A 17,312-nucleotide genomic window follows, 5' to 3' on the forward strand; every position below is an offset into this window, starting at 1 on the left:
AATTTTTAATTCCATTGAATGCCATTTTATATTGCTTATTTCTTTACAGATTAACACCTTGGATGTTAAAATACGTGAGTGCTTAAAAAATGATTGTTTATGCTTCTAGAAATTAACCAGTGGGTTCAAAAAACTATTTGGCTTGTAAAACCGTAGAAATAAGTGCCACCAGGTGCTTTTGTCACTGGTGTGTAGATTTTTTTACAGAAGCCTGAAACTCTGTAGACAGTCTAATAATCATCTAACATGCATATATTATGTGGGTTTTAAGAGCCATTTTCTGCATGATAAGTGCTTTTACAAACCCCTAAAACAAGACAGACTCACATAACATATTCATTGTCTTTTTGCATTGTTTTTTTTTTAAGTAATTAATTTCCATGCAAAATGCACAAAGCAACTCTGAATAAAATAACCTTTCTAAAGTTTTGACATCTCATCTGCTTTGCTACAAATTAAGTCCAAATTCAGTATTTCCCCTGTGCACGGAAATACTTCTGATCCAGGGCAAAGTTGGAAATGGTTCCAGAAGACCAACTATCTATTCTGCTAGCTTCAGCACTCAATAGCTGTGTGATTAAAGCCAGTCCATTTTATCGATTGAAGTGGAAGGAGAAAAAACCCCCAGAACCTTTCAACATTTCAGTCTCCACTTCTCCATCTGTAAAAGTGGTGGAAAACCTTGACCATGTCCAGGCAATTTGGTCGGAGAAGGCCTCTCCTGTTGCACTCAGTGACTCTGGCCATGCTCTGTTACCTCATCTCATCAGCTGGGAAAGTATTTGTGCTTGTAGCTCCAGAGAAGGCGGCCACGAGTTAAATTGAGTTACCTGTTCGGAGATGGTTTCATTTTCCACGGATGGCCCCGGAGAGCCTTGATGGAACTGCTAACTGCTCATCACCCTTCATGTCCCCCAGTGTCTGTCTGAGCAGAAAGCAGTGACATGGCGACATCAGCAGCGTGGCTCAGGTGGCACGGACAGCTGGCCGCAGGATCCATCACACTAGCTCAACTGTGGAGTGCAGTCAGATAAATCTGCTCCAAATAAACATTGCTGTTTCCATCTTTCACTGACTTGAAGCAACATTCTACTTCTCCACTTGCCATCTCTTTTCTTAATAAGCGAACACAAGCTGCGGTCTGATGAAGCCCCGGCGTTTCTCAACTTCACTCATTCATTACAGAACAGAAGTGGTCATGCATGAGAACACACGCATACATGCAATCAGACGTTTTAGATAAGTGGGCAGCGGATTCCCTCAGTAATGAGATAATGATTAATTCTATGGCTGTGATTTATATGAGAGGTCTATATTATGTAGGTTAATCCTCATTGATTTGGGTATAATGGATTTTCTAAGATATGTCAATCTCTCATAAGTGATATTGAAGGGTAAAAGGCTAGAGGCCTGACTCATGTCCTGTCTGTCTGGGTTGATAACCAAGGGGCTGGAGATGAAAGGCGGAAAGGAAAGGTGTAAAGAACTGATGTATGGAGATAAAAGTTGAGAGGATAAACGAAAGGCGAGAAATAAATGATGAGAGGGGATGAGGCAAGAAGTGAAGGAATGGAACAGAAGGAAGGTTTGCCAGAAGAGCTGGGAGAAGGGGGGGGAAAGCGGAGATATGGAAACTGAGGAGAGAAACAAGAGATGACAGAAACAGGAAAAAATAAAGGGATGAGAGGATAACAGATAAAAGAGCAGGGGATGAGCAGAGAGCCAGCCACCCCACAGTCACGTCACACAATTTACTATGTTCTGGCCCATAATGTTTTATAGCACAATCATTGATAGCACAGTAGTCAGTAGCGATCTCATTTCACAACCCATATCCTTCAGTAATGTGAACACAAAGGGAGAAGCAGAGCTATTAGCAGTGTCCAGTAGTCATCCGCTGCTACTCATGCATAATTGGCTTTCATGGAAGGAAGCAAGAAAGGGTAAACAGCAAGCAATCATATTAACTCCTGCGAATCCTAATTGAAATCCGGTAACAATCAACAGAGATAATAGAGGCTGAGGAGACATGGGCAGTTCACACCCCGAGTCCTCTGTCTGCTCTTCATATACTGATACGCATCAAGACGTGTTATTATGATAATCGATAGTTACGCTTGTACTCGACGGTCGTGTAAACACCAAACATCTGAGCATGAAAGCAGTGATTTTTCAAATTTAAATTTGTTCTCTTTTCCGCTCTGCAAGATTCAAGCGGGTTTAAAAATCGAACGATGTCCAGAACTTTCAGTGGTTTTTTTTTTAATGCAATCAACAAAATTGCACCATTAAAACAAGATCAATATTAATTTCATAACTGTCTGTTAAATACGGAGCCAAAGCAGGCACACAGTAATTTAGCTTAGCATAAAAAAGCGCTGGAAGCACTGGGAGCCAGCAAGGCTAGATTACCACCTTGTTTTATCAAGTTATCCATCATGTGTTTAATATGTGCAGCTTGGATATGAAGTAAACAATATGCTAAATGAATTAAATGAGTGAGTTTCCACAAGGCAAGGCTAGTAATTGTTCACCATTAAACTAAACTAACTGTTGCTGATTCAGGCAACATGCACGAAATATACACAAGACAGTCACTATCCAGAACTGAACCGATACATAAAGACTGCTTTGACTGCATCATTATTAAAGTACTGTGTGTCTTCTAGCAAGTTTTATTCAGTGTTATCATGTAAATGCTACAGATTAATGCTTTCAATCAAAGTTATTTATTTTGTAGAAGTGTTAATTCTAATAAGAAAACATAACAAAAATACTGTAACTGGAATGTTAAAGTCTTAAACCACTAGATGGGGTGCTTGTCTCTTCACAGTTACAGTCACTTTATGCAAGAGACTGGATGAATGAAGAACATTTCAAAGTGAAGATAGTCATGTTGTGCCTAAGTATGCTGTGTTTGTGATTCAGATTATGCAACGTGAAACAAAAAAAACTTCACCAGGTTGTGGGAGCTTTGAGTAAGATATTCTTGAATAATGCACTGCAATCACAGTGAACACAGAACATATGGAGCATCTGAGCAGCTCCTCGTGACAAGCAAACAGTCTCATACTGCCTGCAACTCCTTTTCAGCAAAGAACTTATCCAGACTGCAAATTTGCCCAGGGAGAGAAAAGAAATAAAATGCAACGCTCCAAATCTTTACCCAGGCACTGACTCATTTATATTTGAGAACCTGGCTGCCAGCCATGCTAACAAAAAGCTGTTGAAAGACACTGAACAAGGGTACACCTATTCAGGTTCAAAGGTTCACAACTGGCACACAGAGGTAGTGGAAACACTTCATCTGCGGGACTTGGGAGGTCATGTCGGACTTTCCTGCGCAATAATGTGAGAGTCAAACCTGCTTTTGTGTCTCAACCTAACCTGTCACAATGTCAGTCATTTATTCAGTGATTGACTCTCAGTTTGACATGACTTATTTCACCTGATTTTCCTTCACTCTAGCTTTTCAAATCTGTTTTTCAAATCACATCACCAAATGTTTTGTGATATTAACATATTTTTCATTTGGGACTCACGCTGGAGTGTTTTTCGCTCTGCAGTGTGACATATCCTTCGGAGAGATGTTTTATTTTTGTGTTGTTTGTGTAATGTTGTTTACCTGTGTTCATCTTTCTTTGTCAGGTTTTTCTTGAAAGAGATGTTTAATCTCAGGGAGGTTTTTCTGAACCAAGGTATTATTTTTAAGTAAGAGGAAGTATAATAACAAAAGAAGTCTGAAATAGTCTTTTCTACATCCCCGCATGTCTTTAATGTTCAACAAAAATATTCTTCTTGCATCTGAGAATTTAAAGCTTTATATTATTGACTCTTAGCGAGCTTTGCAGTTTCTCAAGGGCAAGATAAGAGCAGACGTTTCGCTGTGCACCACTGCGTTTCTTTTTTCCCCCCTTTCCCCCTTCCCTGCAGCAGATGGTAAAGAGAAAAAATCACTTTCTGCTGGGGGCAGGATGCATCAGGGTCAGGGTTTAAGCTTTGAGGTCCACTCTGAACTTGGCTGACTTGACAAGCGTATTTTGCATTGGCTGAGTCCAATCACATATATGAGAAGGAGGGAGGCAGGATTTGCGAAGCAGCTGGATACAAAGATGCTGATTAGATTAGGGATTTTACAGAACAGCGGGCTGAAGCAACAGACACCAGCCTGACAACAGACGCACACCGGAACATGCAGAGACAAATAGAGACTCCCAAAAAGATCTGCAGGCAATCTCAAGTGGAAAAAAGGTGGAAGAGATGAAGAAGGTGCTAAAAGTGACATTCCAGGGGACCTCATTCTGTTAAAAGTACACAGACTATTACTGTATGATGAGAGACAATCAGCAGAAAAGGGCAAAAATAATTGTTTTGCAATTTAGGAGAATAAGCTGCATAGAAGCTCAACTCTTTTTCTTTTGTTTACCTCCTCGTGCTTTGATTGAATTGATCTCGGAGGACAGTGATAAATGAGTGCACACAAAAACAATGAAGTCTTTTTACTTCTTGGGAGTCAAAACCAAAAATAATAAGGTACCACATCAAGAGCAGCAAAACAAGGGCCTGCCTGAGCAAAAGAATACGTTCCCCACACAGTTATACCGAAGCTAAAACCAAATGCTGCCAGTGACATCACACTGGCACAATCATGCACCTAATTTAAAGCCTCATATGTCAAAACCATGAATCATTATCAGCTTATGCACACTCTGTTTTATAGGTCATATGTGATCCCCTTATAATCAGGGACTTGGGGACTAACACTACAGCAATACATTCAGCAGCCCATTCAACAAACGGTGCTAGGAGTGTTACATAACACCTTAAAACAATCAATGAAAGGTGAATATTTAAAAAGCTATCGAGATTAAGGCTTTCTTCATAGTAGGACAAGGTTCAATTTGCAGGCAAATAGACAAATTACTAAGAGAGCCATTTGAGCCACATTATAAGCCCACGTAAACATAACACCTACAAGAAGGGCCTGTTTAGAATCCATTCCTAACATATCTCAAATGTACACGTGTGGGTGTATGTATTTCTTACATGTTGCAGCCAAGCTGATGACTAGCCCTGGGACAAGATTGTGTCATTGCTTTTTCATTTCAGCACAAACACAGCCAAATGTGTTTTCTTCATGCTCAACCCATTTTTAAAAACAAAAAAATCCCCCAAACAAACTAAGGAGCAGGTTTTTAAATCGATCTCTTGTTGAACTTAACATTCCTCCTTAGTCGTTCTCATCCACATTTCTGTGGACACCGACATCTTTCTCCATTACCCCACCGTCTGAGAAGTGAAGCCCATCCAGCGAGTTTGAATCCGTGGGGAATCAGGTTATGTGCCTCTGCAAAGTGAGTGAGTGAGTGAGTGGGAGTCAGTCAAAGCCCCGAGCACTTGCACAGAGGGAGGTGGTGGGTTGGGGCTAGCAGAGAGGAGGTGGCTGCTGGGAGGCAAAGCTAATTCACTGTGACAGAAACCAGAGCTGTCAGGACCACCATGACCAAGCACCATGGACAGCATATATCCAGTCAAACCCACAGCCAAGAGATGGGAACGGAGCGATGTTGGGGTTCAGAAAGAAAGCAGAGGATGTACTGCATAAGGCACTTAGAGGAAGAGTGAATGTGTGCATATTCGGGGGCAGGAGGAAGCTAATGTCGATCAACTTAAAACCACTCAAATAGATGCAAAGCACATAGGTGAGGAAAAGACTGGAAGAGCCTGAAAGCCTTTAAAATACACCAAAAGATGAAGAGGGTTTCCAAGCTCATAGAAAAAAAACAGTGTATTTACAGCATTAAGAAAACCAGCACTAAGACACAGTCACACATACTCAAAGAAAAACAAAAAAACAAAAACACATCGAGCACAGCCAAGTTTCATGCCCCTGGGATTACTGGTGAAAGGTTACCGGATAACACATGCAATATTCATGTGTAAAGCTCCTGGGCTCTGCTAATATGTTAGTAAGCAAAATCATACAAATCTACTAGCACACTAACAGATCAGTGTGGGAAAACTGATATTGGTTAAAAATGGAGAAAGAGAGTCAGAGAGAACGAGGAGGGCAGCCACCAGCATGATTACTTAATGATGAGAGAGGGAGACACAAGACTGGTCTCTAAATGACACGGAGAAGGAGGGGGGATTGTGGGAGATTAACTGAGCTCTATGCTGTTTGTTATACACTGCAAAGCACCGCAGGATGTTTCTTGAGCGGCACTCTCATTTGGGAAGAGGAAAAAAAGCCTGCTAGGGGGACCTTAAAGTTAGCTGAGGAGAACGGCGGGAGCCGTGAATTATTCCTCGAGCGCCTCGGGAGGAGGATCCAAAAGGAGATAAGGATTAGACAGCTATGTTGTGGGTATTCATTGATGGGGATACAACTCTGAAAGCGGGAAAACGAAAGAAAGTTGGAGTCTCGTATTGTCGCTAAGCAGTTTATTTTGGATTTGTGGTTTGGTCGTGTGTTCCTTTCTTCATTTTATTTTTTTTTTTGGAAGGGAGAATGAGATTAACTAAGTGAACAAAATTGCTCACTTGTCTGGGAGTAGTGTGAACTTTTCTCCTTTTGAGCTTTTAATTTCATAAAGACTTAAAAACATTTTTGAAGGTAAAGTATGTCCACACTATGCTTTCACAATGTGCTGAAAAGTTTTTAATTATATAGAGCTGTGGTGATTAGTCAGTTTGTGAATTTGGTGATTAAAGGGAAATTAGTTGGCATTTATTTTCTGTAAGTTTGGTATAGATGAGTTGTTAGAGTTCAAAGGTATTGAACTGAAAAAAGCTTTATGTCGCAGGCTGAAAGACACTTTTCTGCTGTGATTGCAGATAATCTCAGTTTACGTCTGCCTTTTTAAAAGTTTTGGCTTTGGCCTCTTTGTTAGCTGCTGAATGCTCAGTTAATAACACACAAGAATCGACGTGCCAAGATACAATAAAAATAATTGTCATTTAGAGACAGCGATTACTGTGTATACAGGTCCGCGTGTAGCTGGACAAGAACACAGTTTTCACAATTTAGACTGTGCCACACTGAATGGATTTTAAATGAAGCAATCAAGATGTGATTGCACTGCACTTTCAGCTTTAATTCAAGGGTGTAAGCAAAAACATTGCCTTAACCATTTAGAAATTACAGCCAATTTTATACACAGTCCTCCTTTTTCAAAGAATTAGGTTTAAGCGAGCCAACTGAGCAGTTCATGGTTGGTCAGTTTACACGTTATTCATGACAAATTAAGAAACTGATTTTAAGTGTTTGGTTTGGGTTAAGTACTTTTATTGTGTAGCCGCTTATCAAAAAGAGGTGAACATGGAAAATAAGAGGTCATCATTAGACTCGAAAAACAGAAACAAAACAAATTATCAAGACAATAAGAGTATATAACTGTAAGTGTATAGAGGTGCAACAGAGACTTTATAAAATAGCTGAAAACTATAGTCGATTTCTGTAGTAATACAGACTGTGGTACAAGTAAAAAGTTTTTTTTTTTAAAGAAAAATACTTTTAGGGAAAACTCAGCATTGATTTTAAATGTTTTTTTATCTGATCTGACTGACTGATTCTATTTTGAAAGTTAAATAAATTTTTAAAAATATTCCAAAATAGGTACCCAGAGGGGTTTTAAGATAACGGCTGGCGAGACTTGCTTCTAAAACGACCTTGGTTGGACTTTTTGCGCAAGATCAGTGAAATGCTGCAGAATGGAACTTCACAACTGAATAATAAAATATACTGAGAAAGAAGCCCTGATCTCAACTCACCTAAACATGATTTCTATCCAAAATAAAGACCGAACAAACATGCATGGTGATGTCGTCAAGTACAGGCAGTCAAAAACAGTCTTTATATTTAAAAATGTCTAATTATTCAAAGACTTTGGGGTCTGTGCAAATAGAATGACTATGGAAAAGATTTTTATTTCATATTTGCAATATCTTTGCTAGAGCCTTTGAATTAAAGATGAAGGTCTTGCCATTTAAAATCCCCTTTTGCTGATCTACAGAGGAATAATCACTAAATAGAGGAATAAGTAGTCTGAGTGAATCTGACTGTTGAAACATTTGAAAATATCCCAGCATGAGGATTTCTTATTCCAAAGCATTCCAAATATTTTAAAAGGACTTTATTATTATTATTTATTTTATTTAAAAACGATTCATGGTCACTAAAGTGAACCATTTCATCTTCTACTGTAGCACAGATACTGAGAGCTCCAGTATGGCTGAACAGCTCAAAGCCTGAAACACTTGAAAATAGGATACCCTTCTCATATATCACCCTTTTTCTCATTTGATTCTTATCTTTTCAGGGAGAACCAGAGGGATTAGAAACCTTGAAGGATTCAAAAAACATGACCTGCGGACTAAATCCAAGCCTTCTCTTGCCGCTGCTCTGTTTTCTCCACAGCACTGAGGAGACCTGCCCCTCCATGTGCCTCTGTATATCCGATGCAGTAAGCTGTAGCTCCAGCGGACTTACCAAGCTACCTCACTCCCTGCCCTCTTTCTCTATAAGTCTCGACCTCAGCCACAACCATGTCTCCTGGCTGAGTCCAGGCTGCTTCAACGGGATGTCCAGGCTGGAAAACCTGCTGATGGCGCACAATCAACTCAAAGCCTTGAATCCTGGAACTTTTCAAAACGTCTCTGGTCTCAGGCACCTTGACCTGTCCTCCAATAAGTTTCGTGTGGTAGAGCAGCACTACTTTCAGGGGCTTTGGAGGCTGGAGGAGCTCCTTCTCTTCAATAATAAGATTGCACGGGTGGAGGCCGGCGCACTGAGTGGCCTGAGCAGCTTAAAAAAGGTCTATTTCAGCCTCAACCAAATCACAGACTTCCCTTTCTTCTCAATCCAAGATCACACTCATCCATTCCTGAGCATGTTAGATCTCTCATCCAACCGACTGACCCGTCTGCAATGGGAGGATGTGAAAGCTTTACCCAGGTTGGTGCAGCGGGGCCTGTATCTCTACAACAACTCTCTGATCTGTGACTGCTCCATGTACAGCGTGTTTTGGCACTGGGACCTGAGGGGCTATGACTCAGTGAGGGACTTTAAGGAGGAGCATATCTGCTTCATTAACGGAGACCTACGATCGTCCATCCAATTTCTACAACAGAACCGATTCTTCCTCAACTGCACTGTGGAAAAGCCTGTTTTGCAGCCCGTAACAGTTCTCCTTTCCAACGTGTTGGTTTCAGAGGGAGAAAGGATCCGTCTAGACTGCCAAACATCCCTGACGAGCACAGATCTCTCATTTACGTGGCTCTCCCCAAGCAAGGGGCACATCACCAAGGCCAGCATAGATGACAATCTAATTAACCTGCTTCCTAATGGTACTTTGGAGATCCGAGCAACCAAGGTCAATGACTCGGGACTGTATGTGTGCACTGCTGTGGATATTAAACAGGCACTGAATGCAACCCGGGAGGTGAACGTGACGGTGCTGCTGCCCACGGCAGAGTTATTCAACACTGGCTACACAACGCTGCTCGGCTGTATGGTGACTACAACGATTATCCTCATCTACCTTTATCTGACTCCATGTCGCTGCATCTACTGCAAACGGTCAAAGCAGTATGACTCAAGCAATCTATCTTCTACCCTCTTCCACTCTACAAGAGACCAGACCAAAAGCCAAACTAATAAACACGTAGCCTTCATTGACCCGGTGATGAATGAAGAAGGAACAGATTGGTCTCTGGAAAGCTGAAGTTTTTTTTCTACCCCCCCCCCAAGGTGGAAACGGGAAGTCTTAACTGAAAACTCCTCTGTATCTAGCTAGGACATGCTATTTGAGTAGTAATACTATAAAGGGATAAAAAGGACTTCACGTCTCCTTTCCAACTGTCAGATGCAGTTAAGAGGCATCCTGAACAAAAAATAGAAAGAGAAAAAAAGCAATATCTCCTGTTTCATTTCTCCTCTCTCTGCCATGTGGCCAGGTAGTCGGAATGAAAGTTTCAACTTTGCTTTATACCCGCAACGTACTGACACCACCAAATCACAGCGGAGCCATTATCAGTCCTTAAAATCAGCTAATAATTTCTCCGTGCTCAGCTACAGCACTAGGGGGAATATTTCTCATGGGATCTGAGAATGAATCTGGCTTCCCTTTCAAAGTTTTGAAGATGGATTAGTCCCCCCCCCTCCCCGCCCCCCCCCCCCTCCCCCCAAAAAGAATGCAAGTGAATGACTGTACTGACTGCTGGAACTAAGTTCAGTTTGCACACCTTACCTGGATTGAGGTTTTATACATAGTGTAGAGTAGATAAGTGCTAGCACTGCATAAACTAAAGATACATTTAAAGTTAAATGCAATATACACCCTATATCCCCTAATGTGTAGCTTGAACATGTAGCACCAGCTCCTGAAAGCTTCATATCCTCATTTTCCAAAACTGCTTATGTCTGATTTTGTATTATTTTAGTAATCTTTTTTTTTCCAGAAGCCATAGCTTACAGCAAACATTTAAAAATCTTATCTAGCTCAAAACAGAGGTGCATCCTGCAGTGAGCCATCATAAATATACATGTTTCATATAAACCTGTTGCATTAATCTGGCAGGGGAAAAAAAGATCTGCATGCTGCTTATCTGGCAAAGAGCAAAGTGTAGAAATCAGGAGTGTCAAGAGCCCAGACAAAAAGCAGCAACTGGCCTGCTCTTCAAAGACAGCATCTTTGTTTGATCAAACACAGCAGAGCACTTTGAACACTGCAGAATAAACACAACCACTAAATTTTGACTGAAGTGACAAATTCTTCAAGCAGCTGTGACTCAAACCCTGAAGGTGGCATTACTTTGTATAGCTTTGTTCTTACTGTTTGGTGTTTTGTGTTTTTGTGCATGCTTTTTTTTTTTTTTTTTTGACTGAAGTGACTGAAATATTGTTTGTTTGTTCTTTTTTTTAATTCAGCAAAACATGCTTCAAATGACAGAATTACACACTCCAACAACAGAGATGAAAGATGCTAAAGAAAAGACTCCCATGCGCTGCACTGAAGGAACATAAAGTACGTGGGTGAGAGGGTTTTTCCTGCATAAAGACATTTTTGGCACACCCCCCGCAGAGGTTTTTAGCCAGCCCCCAAAGGAAAATCAACCAGCACCAAATGATTAAGGGACTGAGAATAAAAGTAGCAATTTAAATCCTCTCTAAAAGAGCTAAATAACACTTTATCAAACAACTACTCAACAAGCAGATGTCTCTTTTGAATTCCAGGGGTCAGGTCCCCTCTAGTCCACAGCTTTACAATCTTTTAGAACTCATTCAAACCAATTTTGTTCATTTGGATTTCATTTACTCAACCCTGCATCAGCATATTGACTGCATTTTATCAAATGGTCGGAAAAAAGCCTGAAAATGCACATTTTTCTTCTGACTTATGGCCTCTACTGTATGTAGATCAATCAGGCTTTATTGCTGCGTATAGTCACCCCACAAAGGCTGTTTCAGAGCCCAGAAAAAACCCTGAGGTTGACTGCATAAAAGAGCTAAGACAGCATATAGCTGGTCGATGATGAAGGGAACCCTGCCGAGACAAACAGCAGCCTCAAAAGAAACAAATCAATTTTCTTCAAGTCTAAGCATCCATGTTTTGAGATTGTAGCTTAATCTTAATAAAAACACTGGGTGGGACTAGGGATTGCATCAAGATTGAAAAGGATCAGATGTAATCCTTCATATAATGTCAGGGACAAGTCATCAGTAACTGCTTGTTTTACAAAGCAGAGCTTGTCATTGGAGTTAGGGCCTTTGATTATTTTGAAATCCTTAATTAAAACATGACTCCTTTTAAGATAGAGGCGACTAATATTGTTGTGCAGCTTATATGTAAATTCAAGTTCAAAAGGAAGTGGGAAATCTGATATCAAATGGCCAACGGTGCATGAAAGTGGAACAGACTGGCTCTTTGACAGCGATGAGTTTCATCAGTATTAAACTCACAGGGATTAACCCAAAAAAATTCGTGAGACTAAGGCTGCATCCATAATAACACTTTTTTTGTTTTGTTTTAGAACAATGAAAACAACTTTGGTTTTAGAACAGCTTACAAAATAATCTCTGAATATACTAACACAGCTGTAAATGGACATAATACTGTGCATTCACAACATGGGCGTGTGTGTATCATCATAAACAGGAAGGAGAGGACTGGGTGCTGGGAGAAGAATACTGAAAAGGGTGCACAGCAGCGGGGAAAAGTTAGGGAAAGTTTTTTTAACTGACAGATGATGAGGTAGAAAGTAATACACTAGCATAAGGTGTTCATGGACAAAGCAGTAAAAGGTTACAATAAGAGTAATCGTAATGTTTCTGCCTGCCCAGATACCTACGAAGGATTAGGAGGGATTAGGAGAATTAGGGCCAAAATAATACAAGTATTAAATTTAAAGGACTTTTTTAACTTGTGTTTTTTTATTATACGGATAAAGTCAAAATTTTGTAACATTTCAAGAATAAAGTATAACAAGTTAGAAAAAAGTTGTTTTGATTCAAACTACACCTGCTAGTACTTGGCAACATCTACAAAATAGTCTTCTTCTTTCAGCTGCTCCTCTTAGTGGTCACAATAGTGGATCATCTGCCCCCAATTCACCTTATCCTTAGCAACCAACCCTCTGCATGCCCCTCTTCACTGCATCCGTGGACCTCATCTGTGGTCTCTCACTTTTCATCCTGCCTGGCAGCTCCATAATAACCATCCTTTGCCCAAAATATCCATGAACTTTCCTCTGTGCATGTCCAAACCATCTCAGCCTTGCCTCGCTAACTTTGTCATGATTGCCCCTGCCAAATGCCTAGCATATATTAAGATAAATCATACTTTAGACTTAGTAATGAGGATATTATTTCACTTTTAGCACATAAAGTGTGGTAATAACTACTAGATCTATGAGAGCTGACTTTATTTTTGACATTACCACTTTATTCTCAAAGTAGCACCTGAACTTTATAAAATTATGTTTTTTTTCCTAATTATAAAATAAAGTCAGTAGCGTTTCCTGAAGTTTGAATTTTAAGGGTCCTTTATTGATGATGCTGTGTGGACGCTAGTCAGAAACGATGAGCTGTGATAGATCACCGTGCTATAATGCACTACTCTATTCATGACACCATCACTGATCGAGTGTCAAACGTTTTCAGTGTGGTAAACATCATTTCTCAACAAAGATTACATAAGACGCTGCTGTGTGCCTGTATGATGTAACGTCTTGTATCTTGTTTTTCAGACACAGTGTACTAGAAACATTAAATGGTGTGATGAGTTGGAGTGAGATTTCAGGAGATTACCACAAGGATAAAAAAACAGGTTCTTGGTGAATTGCACTGTTTTTAAATCCTCCTAATCCGCTCTCTGACGCAGCAAACACAGCTGGGATGGGATTTATTGTTTTTCCTCATATGATTAGATTAGATTAACAGGTTAAAACAAAGAGGACATGTTGTGAGCTTTTCATGGAGGGCTTTCCATTTCACCGAGGGTCCACAGGTGATCCTGGTTATGCAAGCTCACTCCAGCTTTAGGAAATCAACCTCAGTGTAGGCAGGATGTCAGAGTCAGGATGAGCAAAGCTGGTATCCTAAAGCTATTTGGAATCCAGCATTTTATTTTAACCTTGTGACAACAAGTACTTAACTGATAATGGGAGGCCTCAACACTGCGTTGCAAAAATGGAATTAATGATTGTTGTGCTTTTTCCAGTTCATTTCAGACATGAGGAGGTAGTCAAGAGGCAGATTTGGTTTGGCGAAATCAGGACCCTTCCAGCATTTCCTGTTTTGTTTATACTAACATTTAACCGCTGATGGAAAGTCCTGATAATAACACTGTAAAATAAATAGCTAATTTCCAGCATACAAAAAAATGCAACTCTGTACAGCTCAGTCCTTTTGCTCCCAGCAAATCATCCCGAGGCATTCTGACAAATTACCCAGATGTAAAGGAAGCAACTCCTTAATGCTCGAAAAGATGTCCTTCTCCAAAACGAAACACTCCATCAGGCCCAAATTAAAGCATGTACTTCCCCTTTCCAGATTAATTGTTTTCCCAAGTTCGACTGGGCTCCCAGGGATTCAAAATCATCTTAGTCAAGAATCTAATTACTGTGAAAGAGGAGTTTTAGTCTGAATAGCACGGGTTGAATTTGCCTCCATTCGTGGAAGGCAGCCTTGACTGTCAACACAGGCTATTACTGAACTGTCAAAACAGTCATCAGGCAAGAGTGGAGGCATCCAGCTGTGTCAGATACATACTCATTTTTCAAATGCTGTGACACCCACAAACACACACTCCCTGTGCCACCTACAATCCTTATTTTATTCTAACTGGGCACCTAACTTGGAATATGCGCTTGTGAAAAGCTACTGACTAGGCTACATTATCTTTTTTTTTAGGAGGTAGGTCAGTTGCTTCCAAAAAAAGCCTAAAATAAATGCACACTGCTACACCAGACAACAGGCTGTTCATCATACCTCTGAGCTGAATGCGAATGCAAGCCACGTTCTGTGTTCTCAAAGCAGTGAAAAGCAGCGGGATTTCCAGCAGGGATCTGGTCTCAATCAGAGCACTGTGGAGTACATAGCATATGAATACTTCCTTAATCAGACCTACAGGCCCATCACATTTCATTGCAAACAATTGAGTATATGCTCTTAAGCAGCATATTTTGGAGCAGTCTCCTGGCTCACTGTGTCTCACCAAGTAGAATTTAGATGGACATTATAGGATCTGACAATCAAAATGACCCAGTGTGTTTCAAGTTTTATACCGCAGCCCATGACTACTTTTTTACAACACCGTCTTGTCTATTTATTCTTCCTTTGCATTCAGTTGTATTTTTTTTCCCACTGGCTTTATTGTACCTGTATCATGCTGTACCGGTTCTTTTGTTATAACGTGTCATACTTGTCCACTAAAAGACAACAATAAACTTTGATGAAATCTGGCTTTATTTTTTCTATTAAAAAAAAGACCTTAACTGTCAGAGACACTAGCGCTACCCAATCTGCAATACATTACAGTGTCACTGGTGGCAGACACTCACTACTGTGCTTTATGATACTATTTGCTACCATACTTACACAATGGCTCTGAGGATTGGAGTGTTGGTCAGTCTAAAACTCTGAAACATCTCAGCTATTATTTAATGGATTCCCATTACTTTTTGTACAGACGTCGAAGAAGTAAATCTGAAGATATTAGATTTTTGAGTCAAAGAAACAAGTACTGAATGGATGGCCATAAAAAATGTTGCACACATCCAAGTCTGTTTAGGAATAACTCTTCTGATCCCCTGATCTTTCATCAGGCATGACTGTATGTTTCATTTGGTTTCTTACCAAATTTCTAAAGAACCAATCACAGTCACACTCAATTTTGTTATTTAGCAAATAATAGAGCGATGTTTGAATTTGAAGTGCTTAACGTCAGCGAGCTAGCATTATCTTTGTAAGCATGCACAGTCATGTGAGAAAAAGGGCTCTATCTGTGCAGACCTACAGTTGGAAGCAATTGTTTTCTATATGGCTTTATCCTAAATCCACATCATTTTATGGAGGTATTTTGTCCCACTATTCTTTACAATATTGCTTCAGTTCATTGCGAATTGCAGGTATTGGTTAATGTACAGCTCTCTTAAGGTCCCACCCACAGCATTTCAATCAGGTTAAGGTCTAAACTTTGACTGGGCTATTGCAACACTCTTTTCTTTTTCAGCTATTTTGCACATCCCGCAGAGCTACTACATGTAGTGGCTTCTTCACAGGACCAATTTGAAAGCAGCGCAAAATATTTTCTTACCAAAACCTGATTTTACACAGGTGTCAACACTTGTTGACTATCAGTTAACCAAGTCAATTTGATTGGCAGCCCCTCTCTGCTATTTACCCACTTAGATCCTAAGGATGCAGTGAGAGTGTGTTTAGATTTTCAGAGGATTGCGCAAAATAGTGTGAAAACTTTTTTTCACATGAATGTAGCTAGAACTTCTGCTGTGTCCAAGTGCAGCCTCATAGTGTTGCCTGCAAGGCTGTCGTTATGGTATCGCCATGTTGGCTACATTTATAATCTTAATGTAGCTATATGTGATTGACGGAGACTCATAAAAGAGCACTGGATTACATTTTTTCCTCTGCTGTGTTGTTTACATTGTTTTGTGCATCGCCTCAAAGGGCTTCATAAAAAAAAAGCCGTCTTTAAGCAATATTACTTCTCTCTGGTCAAGCTGCATTCTAATGTAATGTTTGCAATGTTGCCTTTAGGCTGCAAACTAAAGACAAGAAAAACTGCAGTGGAAGGAGGAATGGGTCTTCCATAATGTCAGGTAATGAGAGTTACACTTGCTCATGAACAGAGGCAAGTTTGACTCTGGCCCAAATCCCTACATCCTGCAAAGGCACATCTACAAGGTAACACCTAAACCCAGAGATCTCTGCTGCTCACTGAACCCACAGGATCAATTATAAAGCAATGGAAATACATACTTCTTTTGACCTGGTTCTTTCTTCCACAGTGTCCCATAACCCAATGAAAATTATTTTAAAGAATCAAGTGTATTATGTTCAAAATGATCACATTTAGTGGTAAAAGATCTATTCAGATCAGAATTTTCAACTGAAATACCAACAGAGGTGGGATGCACATTTCCTCAAGAATGTACAAATTTAAGATGACTTATTTTTCAAATTAACTACATTTCAGAGAGAAATATTACATTTTAGCATAGATTTGGTGCAGTTCCTTTATTCTTAGGTCCGTCTATTGCTTATCCAGATGCAGGTGTTAAGTTTCTCTTATGGTCAAACACACCAGAACGGCTTCACATTCAAATTAAAATATTAAGCAATATTATAAAATGCATCATTAACTCACTTTAACATCCATTTTTATTTTTACTTTCTTATTTCTGTAACTACGACAATGCAGGACTTTTAGTTGTAAAGTATTTTATTAATAATATTAAGTGTAGTGCAGTACAGGCACTTTAGCTTAAATAAAAGATCTGAAATGTTCTTCCTGCGCTGGGTGATAAAATATCAGCTTAAGAAATACTAAGTAAAAGTTCTTCCATTCTGAATTGTACCTAAATCGCCTTACTGAAAGCACCAAAAGGTAAAAAAAAAAAAAAAAAAAGCAGAAGTCCTGATTCTGCAGAAAAAAATGGTTCCTCTGGCAGAAATATTATTATTTATGACTTTTAATATTGATGCATCACTGCTTTACCAAACATTTTACTCTTGAACCTGCTGCAGTGTGCTACTTTATTATACAAGGCTGGGTAGTTTTATCTGATAA

The 17,312-nt window shown here is 39.8% G+C and overlaps 1 protein-coding gene across 2 annotated transcripts; it reads left to right on the forward strand.

The window, feature by feature from the left end:
• Nucleotides 1-6,046: 6,046 nt before the first annotated feature.
• On the forward strand, nt 6,047-10,162 carry LOC146494638 (amphoterin-induced protein 3). 2 transcript variants are annotated; one of them, XM_085144550.1, is made up of 2 exons: nt 6,047-6,363; nt 8,322-10,162. In XM_085144550.1, exon 2 carries the CDS (start codon nt 8,364-8,366, stop codon nt 9,723-9,725), a length of 1,362 nt encoding a protein of 453 aa, XP_085000676.1. In that variant the 5' UTR covers nt 6,047-6,363; nt 8,322-8,363; the 3' UTR covers nt 9,726-10,162. The 2 variants fall into 2 exon arrangements, with proteins under 2 accessions (XP_085000676.1, XP_085000675.1); XM_085144549.1 differs by having other exon boundaries at nt 6,049-6,616.
• Nucleotides 10,163-17,312: the final 7,150 nt, after the last annotated feature.

Source organism: Neolamprologus multifasciatus, chromosome 20, assembly GCF_963576455.1.
Source record: "Neolamprologus multifasciatus chromosome 20, fNeoMul1.2, whole genome shotgun sequence".
Lineage (NCBI taxonomy): Eukaryota > Metazoa > Chordata > Actinopteri > Cichliformes > Cichlidae > Neolamprologus > Neolamprologus multifasciatus.